This window comes from Aphidius gifuensis, linkage group LG3 (genome assembly GCF_014905175.1).
Source record: "Aphidius gifuensis isolate YNYX2018 linkage group LG3, ASM1490517v1, whole genome shotgun sequence".
NCBI classification, from domain to species: domain Eukaryota; kingdom Metazoa; phylum Arthropoda; class Insecta; order Hymenoptera; family Braconidae; genus Aphidius; species Aphidius gifuensis.
The window spans coordinates 8,499,926-8,512,841 of NC_057790.1; the positions used below are offsets into that span (position 1 = coordinate 8,499,926).

The 12,916-nt window shown below is 24.8% G+C and overlaps 3 protein-coding genes across 4 annotated transcripts; 2 read left to right on the top strand and 1 right to left on the bottom strand.

The window, feature by feature from the left end:
• The first annotated feature begins 712 nt into the window (after nucleotides 1-712).
• Nucleotides 713-8,008, top strand: LOC122851860 (glucose dehydrogenase [FAD, quinone]). The gene is made up of 7 exons (XM_044151347.1): nucleotides 713-801; nucleotides 3,589-3,758; nucleotides 4,375-4,618; nucleotides 5,013-5,271; nucleotides 5,349-5,609; nucleotides 5,698-5,928; nucleotides 6,502-8,008. The coding sequence occupies exons 2-7, from the start codon at nucleotides 3,589-3,591 to the stop codon at nucleotides 7,140-7,142; spliced, it is 1,806 nt and encodes a 601-aa protein (XP_044007282.1). The 5' UTR covers nucleotides 713-801; the 3' UTR covers nucleotides 7,143-8,008.
• Nucleotides 8,009-8,856: 848 nt separating this feature from the next.
• Nucleotides 8,857-10,351, top strand: LOC122851892. Its single transcript, XM_044151393.1, has 6 exons — nucleotides 8,857-8,896; nucleotides 9,059-9,190; nucleotides 9,266-9,301; nucleotides 9,374-9,482; nucleotides 9,583-9,644; nucleotides 9,966-10,351. The coding sequence occupies exons 2-6, from the start codon at nucleotides 9,065-9,067 to the stop codon at nucleotides 10,029-10,031; spliced, it is 399 nt and encodes a 132-aa protein (XP_044007328.1). The 5' UTR covers nucleotides 8,857-8,896; nucleotides 9,059-9,064; the 3' UTR covers nucleotides 10,032-10,351.
• LOC122851884 (zinc metalloproteinase nas-13-like) lies at nucleotides 10,093-11,679 on the bottom strand. Of its 2 annotated transcripts, none has more exons than XM_044151383.1 (4): nucleotides 11,290-11,679; nucleotides 10,599-10,904; nucleotides 10,366-10,499; nucleotides 10,093-10,200 (listed from the first exon to the last, which is right to left on the bottom strand). In XM_044151383.1, the coding sequence occupies exons 1-4, from the start codon at nucleotides 11,636-11,638 to the stop codon at nucleotides 10,093-10,095; spliced, it is 897 nt and encodes a 298-aa protein (XP_044007318.1). In that variant the 5' UTR covers nucleotides 11,639-11,679. The 2 variants fall into 2 exon arrangements, with proteins under 2 accessions (XP_044007318.1, XP_044007317.1); XM_044151382.1 differs by having other exon boundaries at nucleotides 10,093-10,242.
• Nucleotides 11,680-12,916: the final 1,237 nt, after the last annotated feature.

Below are 12,916 nucleotides of genomic sequence, written 5' to 3' on the forward strand. Positions count from 1 at the left end.
TTTTATTATTATAATAAATATTTTTTCTTTTTTAAATAATTTTCTATTGTTTAAATGAAACAATTTTATATTGCAAAATTTCACAACCTATGCGTTTTTAAACTCATCAATCCTAGTTATTATATATTTTTAATTTTAATCTAAAATTATTTTATTAATTTTTATTGCTTCATGTTTAATTTTAAAAATTATATGTATAAAAATAAATAATATTGTGAATTGTCATTGAGGAAATTACACGAGTTCGAATTAACATGATTTGAAATGAAAACTAGAAAATAAGTTAGTGTTAAAATTTAAATTTATATATATAAATTATGTGGTTACAATTATATTGATGGTATAGAAAGTCATCATATGTAGTTATTTTTAAATTTAAAATTTCTTTAAATATTATCAGTGGAAATATAACAATAGTTTTTATCTGAATTTTTTCTTTAAATTTGAATATGATAATATTTTAAAGTAAAATAATTTTAATATATTTATTCTTTTAAAATTTATGTACATATTTACAAATTTATATATGTTTACAATTGTTTTTTTTATTTTTTTTTTATTTTTAATATTTTGTTAGTGTGTTTGGTAATTTTTATGGGTTAGAAAAATAAATTGAGATTGTTATGGAAATGGCAAAAAGAAGTGGTGGATACCTGTCGAATTTCCAAGTGTGCTAGGAGACTGCTACGCTAGGAGGATTTTAGTTAGTTGCTTTCTGAACGTGAGACTGCAAGAACCCTGCAAGATTTTACTAAATTAACATTTTGTTTATTTATCAGCAATAAAGAATATTTTTTCACGGTGAGTTTTTAAAAAACATTTTAAAATAAAAATTGAGATTTTCAAAAAAATCTAATTTAAAAAAAAATAAAATAATTTTTTTTTCTTTAATAGTCAATATACAAAATGAAAAATAAATCGTCAATTATATTCTTCAGGGTCAACTAATTTGTTAATAGATAAATTATAGTTTTTTGTAAAGATAAAATCACAAGTTTATAGATTTTACATCGAGCGATTGAATCTACTTGATTGCTGGCGATATCTAATTTTCTCGACAATTTAATCAAATTGATAATTTATTATTTTTACTCCGATAAACATTGAGGTTTTTTTATTTTTTCAACTCATAAAAAAGACAATACTCAGAGCCTTTTATTTTCCCTCATCAAAAGATATTGAAAATTTTTTTTTAATTTTATAACAACAAAACGTAAAAGTATATTTTAATAAGTCAATTAAATATAATTAGTTTTTCGTTTATATTTTCAATTAAATACTAAACTAATGAATTTAACCTTTATTATTTATAACTGCAATGTAAAAGTTTATAAAAATAATAAATAAGACAGAATAATAAAAATGAAAATTCAAGTGAAATAAAAATAATATAGCATTCAGTGAAAAACAGATCTTTTGATAATAGCATTTCTACTATTTTTAATTGTATAATAAATCATAAAAAAAAACAACAACATTGCTTATTTATAATTAACTTAATAATTATCTGTGAGGTAATATTTATTGACTCTCATTTTTCTATTTTTTTTTTATATGAAAATTAAATGTCGAAAAATAATAATATTTAATTTAACAATTTTTCTATGGACTTTTCCGCGAGGCCAATTGTTCATGGGGTGATCCGGCGATTCTCATTGCGTGACTATTCATAACACAATTTGCAGTGTAACGTGACAAGCACATTGCACTCTGTTTACTAATTGCGCAACTATTCTAAAAATTCACATGAAACGATGAATAGCATCCCACAAGTGTCAAAAAAAATAAAAAAAAAAATGTGAATATTAATTATTGTTGCATTATAAAAGGGAATAAAAGCAAACAAAAATAACAAAAAAAATTAGGTCGATACTTATCAACTGTCATGTATCAAGTTCGTGTTTGTTTAATGAGGACAAAGAAAAAAAAAAAAATATATGAATAAATAGATATTAAAATATTATAAATAAGAGAAAAAAAAAAAAAAAACATTTTACATTCTAAAAACAATTAGATTTTTTTTTAAATTAAAATTAAAATTAATTTGCTGGTTTTTTTTCTTTTTTTTTTCGGAAAGAAAATTAAACCAGTGGCATTGAAAGATTGAAAGTATTTTAATAAAAAAAAAAAAGAAAATTGAAATTGAAAATATAAAAAAATTGAGAGAATTGAAAATGCCTTAGAAAAATAAATAAATAAAATAAATAGTAAATGAAAAATTTTAATTCTCACGGTTGAAAGGAATCATCATGGTTCTATTCAGTATAGTGCAAAACAGGAAAATAAATAATGACAAAAATATATATATATTATTATTTTCTGACGGATAAAAGTATACAAAATAAATTAAAAATAAAACTACCATACGTTTCCTTAATTTAAATAGTAAAATTCTTCCGGGTATTTACACTTACGACACGCTTATAAACAAAAAAAAAATGATTGAAAAAAATCTCATCATAAATATGGAAAAGTAAAATGATGATAATATTTTTTTTTAGTTAATCATCAAAACACATTTCACAATAAATATTAATTTAAAATATAATATAACAATGAATTTGAAAGTGACAACTGACAAGGTCAAAAAAAAAAAAGTTGATATCAAGATATCTGATTGAATATTAAAATAAAACCAAAATAAAAATAAAAAATTTTAAATGCAATTTAATAACATTGAAACATATCAACATAATAATTATTATTATTTTAAAAGATTGTAATTACATTTTACGTAATAATGATTATCGTTAAGAAACTTTGACCCTGATAATTAAAATGACAAGTTCAAGTACAAATTTTTTGCAATATTAACATTTTTCTTTCAAATTTTTCTTTTATATTGTTGGAATAATAAATATTAAATATATCAAATAAACATATTTTTATTAATTTTATACAAGACATAAAACTGAAAATTTATTTTGTAATCATGCGTGCAGTTCATAAAAACAAGTGTGTATGTTCTCGGTCAGTGAACGTAACGGTGTTACAGAGAATCGTTGAATTGGCAAAACATACTGAAAATAAAAATATATACACACCCACATACATATATTTATGTGTCCAAGATGTTGTTTGCTTTCTCATTTCATCTTATGAATAAATGCATGCGCAATTTTTCATCGACTGCAAAAAAATGAAATAAAATAACAAATAAACAAATAAATAAAACAGGACATTGTGTGTGGGAATCCTCATATAGTGAGAAACTGTTTCGATGTTAAGAAGACAAGACTGTAGTCGAATGGAAAGCTGATCCTTTTATTGACTCAATAAAATACAATAAAATACTTCAAAATAAAAAAAAGAATAACAATGATACTTGCAATAAATAAAACCGTGTCAGTTGTTGAGATTGTAATAAAAATTATTTCATAAAAAAAAAAAAAATCTTATTTTCTTTACTTGGATTGTCATGTAATACCTATTTTTCTCTGATTATTATTATCAGTTACGTATGGATAACATTGTGGCAAATAATTATGACCTTGTTGGTTTTTTATTATATAAAAATTATTTTAAAAAAAATTTAATATTGAGTAGTTTGTTGAAATTTGTTTGAATGATTTTTTTTTTTTTTTTAAGATGAGCTGCAACTGTCCATTGGCAGCATCAACTGGACCAACACTAGCATCAACATGTGGTGGACAATCGTTTATGCTTTTCATGGGTTTATTGGAGGTTTTTTTACGTAGTCAATGTGACCTTGAAGATCCCTGTAATCGACCCCAGTCACCACCTCGTATTGACTCAAGGTTTGGCAAAAAAAAAAAAAGAAAAAACATAAAAATTAAATTGAACTGCAGGAAGTAATTTTTTTTGAAATCACCTATTTTTATTACTTTTATAATAATTAAATTAACATTTAAAAGTTTAGGATTGATTTCTTCCTGACTTAACTGACACTCCTCTTGATGAATTCGAGTTTTTTAGTTATCAAAATCTTTTATGGACTCGTCACGAAAATTTATAAATAGAAAACCGTTACAATCGATTATAATCAATTGTAATTTTTTGATAGATCTATTACAACCATCAATCTTTAAATTTATGTTTATGTTTTTTTTTTTTGTCGATTCATTTGTTGCGCAAATGATGGAAGCAGCTCTTTTCTTGGATAAAGCTTGTAGGGTATATACACTTATTATAGCCTCGAGCAATTTTCACAATTATCAAGATCGTGCCACTGATTCGATATTCGTTTACTACCCATGTTATTTTCTGTATTTTTTATTTTTTTCTGTCTTGTTAACTTTCACTTTCGTGATCTTCATAATGGAATTGAAGATACTTTTGATCAAATTTTTTTTTTTTTTTTTTATTGTTTATTATTCTAATTTATTATTTTTGCTTTTTTTTTTTTTTTTATAGTTATGATTTTGTTGTTATTGGAGGTGGTAGTGGGGGAGCAACAGTTGCCGCAAGACTTTCTGAAGAAAAAAGTTTTTCTGTACTTTTATTAGAGGCTGGACTTGATGAACCAACTGGTACACAAATACCATCATTTTTTTTTAATTTTTTGGGCACTGATATTGATTGGAGATATTCAACTGAGCCTGAAAGTGAAGCATGTCTTAATAAAGAAGAACGAAGATGTTACTGGCCAAGAGGAAAAGTGAGATTAAAATTTTTTTTAAATTAAATGAAATTTAAATTCACGCAGTCAATTAAAAATTTGTTTTTATTTTTTTTCAAGATATTATTGTTAATCATTTTTTTTTGTTTACAAATAATATTTTAAAAAAATCATCGAGATATTTCTCAAGATTATGACCAATCTTTTACGTTATCCATGATGAATTAACAAACGTGAAAAAAATAATTTTTAACGAGATTTTGTAATGAGGTTTGAATTGCAATCTTCTTATAATTAATTTCCTAGAAACTTAACGTCACCATATAATAATCAAGAAACTTATAATTTCATTGTTTTTTCCTATTTTAAATTTTATTTTCATTGATTGCTCATTTTTTTTTCAATGTAACTAAAAATATCTAACAATAAATAGGTTCTTGGAGGCACAAGTGTGATGAATGGAATGACATACATGCGAGGTTCAAAAAAAGATTACAATGATTGGTCAGATCTTGGAAATTCTGGCTGGTCTTATGATGATGTTTTGCCTTATTTTAAACGCAGTGAAGACAATCAACAAATAAATACTATGGATTATGGCTATCATGCAACTGGTGGTCCTTTAACTGTAACACAGTTTCCTTATCATCCACCATTGAGTCAATCTCTTGTTGATGCTGGTCGAGAACTTGGTAAAAAATTTAACCAAATTATTAAAAAACAATTAAAACATATTTCATTAATATTATTGTTTTTTTTATTTTTCAAGGATACAATAACGTAGATTTAAATGGAAATACTCATACTGGTTTCGCGATTGCCCAAACAACATCAAGAAATGGTTCAAGACTTTCAACATCACGAGCATTTCTTCGTCCAGCTAAAAATCGTTCAAATCTTCATATCATGCTTAATGCAACAGCAACAAGAATAATTTTTGATCAAACCAAAAAAGCTATTGGTGTTGAATTTTTTCACAATGATCAACTGCGTCGTGTTAATGTTTTGAAAGAAGTTGTTGTCAGTGGGGGTAATTGATTAACAAATTTCATTAATAAATTTTATAAAAAAAATTTAAAAACTATATCATTATAAAATATTTTGATGTTTTTTCATAGGTGCTGTTAATTCACCACAAATTTTATTAAACAGTGGCATCGGTCCACGTCAAGAATTAGAAAAAGTTAGAGTTAAAGTTGTTCATGATTTACCTGGTGTTGGTAAAAATCTTCACAATCATGTTGCATATGCTATTGGTTTTACAATAAATGACACCGACACAAACCCATTGAATTGGGCAACTGCTATGGAATATCTTCTATTCAGAGATGGTCTTATGTCTGGAACTGGTAAGAAACCATTTTTTTTTTTCTTATTTTCACTAAATTTTTAAAATAACAAACATTTATGTTTTTTTTTTTTTTAAAATAACAATCATTTTTTTTTTTACATATTAATTTATTAGATTACTGAAATTCCATGTATCTATGATCAATTAAACTGAATTTTTTTTTTTTTTTTTTTGCAATTTATATATTTATTTTTTAAATATTTATCTGCTCTTACTAGGTATATATATTTTATCTTGTTTATTTTAACGTACATTGTGAGAATAAATCAGAGAAAGCGTATTGCACAATGTGATCTCGTTCGTGACTGACGTGACTTATGATGCAATCGTTTATTTTTTTTCTCTCAATAAAACATTGATTTACACCAACAGGATGATCGTTTAACTTTTTTTTTTTATTTTATTATTATTTCTTTACTTTAATTATTATCAAAAATGAAGAAAAAAAAAAAAAGTAAACATATCGATTGACATAAATTGAAGCTTTTAGAACTTATAATTATATATAAAAATAAATAAATAAATAAAGATAAAAAATGTATAAGCTATATGTATGAATTTTGTTTTTTAGGTATATCTGAAGTGACTGCTATGATTAATACAAAATACGCAATTCGAGAAGAAGATCATCCAGATATACAATTGATTTTTGGTGGTTATTTGGCTGATTGTGCTGAAACTGGTATGGTTGGTGAAAAAAAAGGAAAAAAACGTTCAATATATATTATTCCAACTTTATTACATCCAAAGAGTCGTGGATATTTACGTTTACGTGATAATAATCCATTATCAAAGCCTCTTATTTATCCAAATTATTTGACACATGCTGATGATGTTGGTGGTCTTATTGAAGGAATTAAATTTTCAATAAAACTTGCTAAAACTCGTACACTTAAAAAATATGGTTTTGAACTTGATAAAACACCAGTTAAAGGATGTGAAAATATACCATTTGGCTGTGATGCATATTGGGAATGTGCAATAAAACATGATACTGCACCAGAAAATCATCAAGCTGGTTCTTGTAAAATGGGTCCAGTTAATGATCCAAATGCTGTTGTTGATAATCAATTGAGAGTAAGAGGTGTCAGAGGTGTTAGAGTCGCTGATACCAGTATCATGCCAAAAGTAACATCTGGTAATACAAATGCACCAGCAATTATGATTGGTGAAAGAGCTGCTGATTTTATTAAAAAAACGTGGACTCGATGAAAATTTAAGTTTTTTATTTCGAATAAATTAAACTGATAGTTATATTCATTTTTGTTAAAGCTGCAGTCCCTGTTAAAAATACTTTTCATATTTTTTCGTAATTACACAAGGGTATGTTAACAGTTAATAACTATATTAACTGTTTTTCGGGCAAATATGTTAGCCGTAAACACATAAATGCTTGAGATAGCTAATTTCGAATGTTTAAGAAAGTTCAAACAAGAACTACGAAGCAACAAAGGGTAACACTAAAGCACTTTAATCATATAATTATTTATTCGAAATACATATTGAATTCGTAAAAAGACACACTCACACATTCACAAAAAAGTTGTGGCAACATTGCGTTACAAGTAACTAAAGCAATATAAATTAATATTGTCTATCTTACTTGCTGTCACTTTTTACACTTGCTTGCTTTAACGACATTGCCACGATTCTCTCACTCTCCCACTTCATGTGTCTGATAGTACATGAAATTATAGTATTTTTTTATTTAATTAACGTTTATCTAAGTAGCAATTGTAATTTTTTTTTTCTATCAATATCTCGAGATTTTTTAAGTTTTATAAAATCAATTGAAAAGACAATCTGATAGTGAAATTGAAAAATGTATCGTTTATATTTAACATTTTTTGTCATCCAACTGTTTAAAAGTTGTTGACTTTAAACATTAATATCTTTTTTACTGTCCGCCAAATACTTCTAGAATTTTCACATAGCATAGATAGCTATTTCATAAAGCTACCTTTAACATTTAAAAAAATAATAACGACAACTAAGCTGTGTTCAAACTATATGTGTTAACATATCCTATATCTAAGGGAAAATTTTTTAAATACTCACACGTTTAAAAGAAAATATTTTTTAAAAAAAATCGTTTTCAAGTATATTAAAAAGAATTATTTTTCTCCAATTCATTTGGGGAAAAATAGGCAGTAATTACGGAGAAATCGTGAAGTGAAATTTTTATCAGGGGCTTAATAAAATGTTTTTTTTTTCATCTCGAAAAATAGTATTGAAAAATCATATTGCAGATCAATATAAAAAAGTATTCTCAGTTAATCAATAATTTTTTTTTTATTTTAAATATATAAATAATATACGACGTAAAATTAATGTTGTTTATAAAATAATTATTGTCAATACTATTCGCTAGCCTTGTATTTCGAACATTGACGACTCAATCAAATTCCATCTATTTTTTTTTTTTTTTATTGAACTGTTATTATTTTGTTTCTTTTTTTTTATTATATAAGTATATAAATGTATTATGTATTAATGTAAGCGAAAATTAATTAAGGTGTTTAACATGTATTTAAAGATATTCAATTGAGATAAAAAAAAATGTACTATCATCAGTTGTACTCTCAATAATTGAATTATTATAAACTCATTGATTTATTTATAATATTGTTTTTTTTTATTCGATAAATTATTATAATTATTTATTGAATATATTTCATATTACCAGGAAGTTGTTGACTCGTTATCTCGTTTTTACGTCGAACTACGTCAACTTTGAGATTTCATTTATCGGTCGTTTGGAAATTGCGTACGAGTCAGTTATGTTTAACTCATCTTGAAGACAAGATATAATTTATTTTTTAAATCAAAAAATTCATAACTATATTATCATTTTAAAATGAATTAAATTATTTAAATTGTCGTTTCAAATTTTAGTAAATTATTTATTTTTAATAATGGATAAATTAATTGGTTTAAGTTTATTTTTTACTCTAGTTTCATCAAGTGTAAGTATAATCATTTAATAAATCAATAAAGTGTTTTTTAAAATGTTTTTTATTGACAAAAAAAATAACTTTCTTTTTATAAATGTAAAATTATTTTAAATACTGTATGAAAACGTTTTTTTAATAGTGAATTATATCTAATTTATATTTAAAAATTATCAGGCAATCATGGAAGATCTTGCAATCGTTCGAATCTGTAATGCCACTGATTCTGTTGACATAAGTATTCTCAATGATTATATGCTTAATCATGATTTTAATACTCTCGAAAATCATCAACTCCGTCAATTATCAGTTTGTATTGTTATTGTTATTTTAAAATAATTTTCATTAGTGCTAAAATTTTAATTACCTTAATTTTTTTTCAAGTGTTTTTTGCTTTGCATTTATTCCGAGTATAATTGGGTAAGTTATAAATAAGTTTAATAACATATTCTCAATGATTTTAATGTGTTATTGTTTTTTTTTCTTTTAAAGATGGATCATCATGGCAGTTTTAAAATCCACAATATTAAATCTTGGATGCATAGAGCAAAATTACCGACAGATCACATTGAAATTCTTTTAAAAAGATGCATAACATCAGGTGATGAAATTTCTCTTATATTAACATACAGTTAGTTTTTATATAATTAATTTATTTTATTTTACATTTAAAAAAAATTATTTATTTTTTTGATTATTAGAATTGACAGACCCTTGTACTCGAGCACGTCATTTTACCGAATGTTTTTGGTCAAATCATCAGGTAAAACTTTGATAACTATTATCATTTTTTATTGAATTATATCATGATTTTATAAATTATCAATGATAATTAAATAATTATCAATAAAAAACTCAATTTTATTATTTGCTTTTATTTAACGATTATCATTATTATAATACTGATAAATTTCATTACATAAAATATTTTTTCAATTGATATTTAAACATCATAATGTTACAATTAAGTTTTTAATATTTTAAAAATATTATATATTTAATAATTTAGATAAAACTAATATTAAACTTTGGTTTATCTTTATTTAATTTTGTTTTTTTTTTTTTCTATTTTGTTTGGTTCTAGGGTATTGTGAATGTCAATCATCGTCATACACTTCACTCAATAATTAGAAAAAAAGATGCCGAATAGTCCTGGATATGAATTTTAATAAAATAATTCATTTGAAATATTTTATTCAATTAATGAAAATTCAATTGTAGCTGCGACGACGTTTGTAACATTTGTACATTCTTTGTATTTTTTGAATGTCACGATTACTGAAACCCTCACGTTGTCCAAGATTTGTTATTGATTTTATCTGGAAAATTTTTCCAATGAAATCCAATAGACCATTATCTTCCTGATTGAAGGTGCAATTATAATAAGAAAATTTTGTTTGTGCATGTGAATAGTAAATAATTAAGCTACTTTTTTTTTGTTTAAATAAAATAAAAATAAAATGAATTATTGTGTTATTATTTACCGTTGGTTCGATTGTTGGTGCTCCATTAGATGAAAATGCATTTTTCGAATAGTGCATTATACTTCCGTAATCGTAACTTACTCCAAAAGCATCTGATTCATCTTTTTCTACTTTATTAAAATTTGATGAATATCCTTGACAAATAAATATAATTCAAATTTAATAATAATAATAATAATAATAATAATAATAATAATAATAATAATAATAATAATAAAACAATTCATAAATACCTTTTTTAATATTTTTCCAATTAATTTTAACATAATGATCTCTTTCATATCTACTTTGTTCATGTAAAAAACCAACAGCATGCATAAGTTCATGTATAACTGTTCCTTTCAATGTCACACAACCAGGTACTTGAAGATTGAGATCTTGACGACCACCAATACGTCCTACACTACTCCAACATCCAGTTCTGCCAGCAGTTATACGAACATAATCACTTTGTTCACCTTTGTATGGTATAAATCGTATACATGTATGTTTGTGATACTCATTCATTGCGTCCATGATCACGGCCACTTGTACGGCATCTACAAAACGATTTAAAAAATAATATAATGTAACACTTTAAGATGTTTGTTTAATATTTTTCAATATATTATAAAATTGATAGCTGAAAACAAATTATTTGACATAAAGTGAATGACAAAATACATTAATTGATTGTCTAAAAGATTAAAATTTTTTCGAATTCAATGTTGATAAATAATAATGACTATTTCTTAACATTATATATAGTGTTAAATTCACATTTTTTTTAAACAATATAATTTATATTGTTATATCAGCATAATTTAACAAGCATAATATATTGAATAATTCAATCGAATCTTGTGAAAAATTAAACGAAATAAACTACAATAGAAATCATGTATTTAATATAATTATTAGTAATCATTTATTTGTATGACTTACTAAAGTATGGACTCATCATGTAAGGAATTATTCCTTCAGGCCACCTGGCAATGCCATTTTTCAATCCATTTCTTCCAAAGTTTGGTGGAAATAATATATCCCCCTCAGCATATTCACCAAGTTCTTCAGGATTTACGGATGAACTTAGACTCCATCCAGCAACTCTTGCTCCAGTTTCATTACTTGGATTTCCAAATATCTGATTTGATTTCATGTAAGCTAAATTTCCAATTGATCCATCCAAACCATTGTCATAAACATCACGTCTGAAGAAAGGCCAACTTGAACTCGGCTTAATAAAAATAAAAATACTTGAAATTTGAAAAAAAATTATAACTTTTACTGACATTTTATTTTTTAGTTATTTTTTCTTTTATAAAGATGATGGGTGTTTTTATTTTGAAATTTTTGCAGATACTGATACTTAAAACTGATTTTAAAAGAGTTTTATACCACCTGATGGGTGGATATCGTTGTTTTTTTTTCTGGTTTTTATCTTATTATTTTGGCCTTTTCCCACCCACCAACAAAAATACTGATGGTAAGTATTAAAAAAAATTTTAAAAAAAACGAAAGATACGAGCGTTAATCGTAGTCATTACTGATATTCATAGTCAAGTGATTTTGGCTCACAGGAAATGATAATTTCTTCTATTCTGTGAGGTGCGAAATAACATAATAAAGTGATTTATTTAAAATTTATGTCACCAGTGAGTGTACTTTTATTTTTTTTTATTTGTTTGTTTGGTGAATCAACAATATTCAAGGTGAGTTTTTTTAAAATTTAACTTAAAAACCTGTAGATTCGATCAGTGACTCGCAATCAACGTGGGCGATTGTTTTTTTTTTTTTTTTGCATGCTCACATCGATATAGTTGAAGGCTATATGAAGTGATCCTTGACGTATTTATTGAAGAATAAATAATTATTACATAAAATATATGAATTTACAAAAAAATTACATGCGAATATTTTCTTTTTTATAAAAAAAAAAAAAAAAGGATGAATAACTTGAAAAAATAAATGATTAAAAATGTAAATTCAATTAGAAAAAATGATAGTTTCAGGTCGTTGACTTTCGGTGTCATGACTATTGTAATATCTTTAACTATTTACATTTTTATTAAAAAAAAAAAGAAAAAAAAAGAAACAAGTGTCGAATAAAACTGGTTTTTAATGTTTTTTTATTATCATTTATGACAAAGATGAATTATTTAAGGTTGAAAGTAAGTTACATCGTCGGACGAAGTTTGGGCCCGAGAGAGTGCACATCTCCATGCACGGAGAGAATTTTGGATAACAATAATTGTGATCCAATTATTGCAAGCTAGGTTCAGTAAAATCCCACGTATAGTAAGATAAGTAAAAATTGCGATTGTATATAGACTCGATAACATCCAATATACATACAATATAAATATTTTCAAAACTATTTGAAACTATATTGTGTTTATATTATCTGAAGAAAATATTAATATATTATAATAATTATAGTTGAATTATCGTTGCCATATGTACTCGATTATTTGCAGAAGTTCGCCAAACATCAGCCAATACTTGGCCATGTTGTGTTTTTCTACACGAGCTTGGAACAGGATCGTATACGAATCTTGGTAGTGCAATAGAT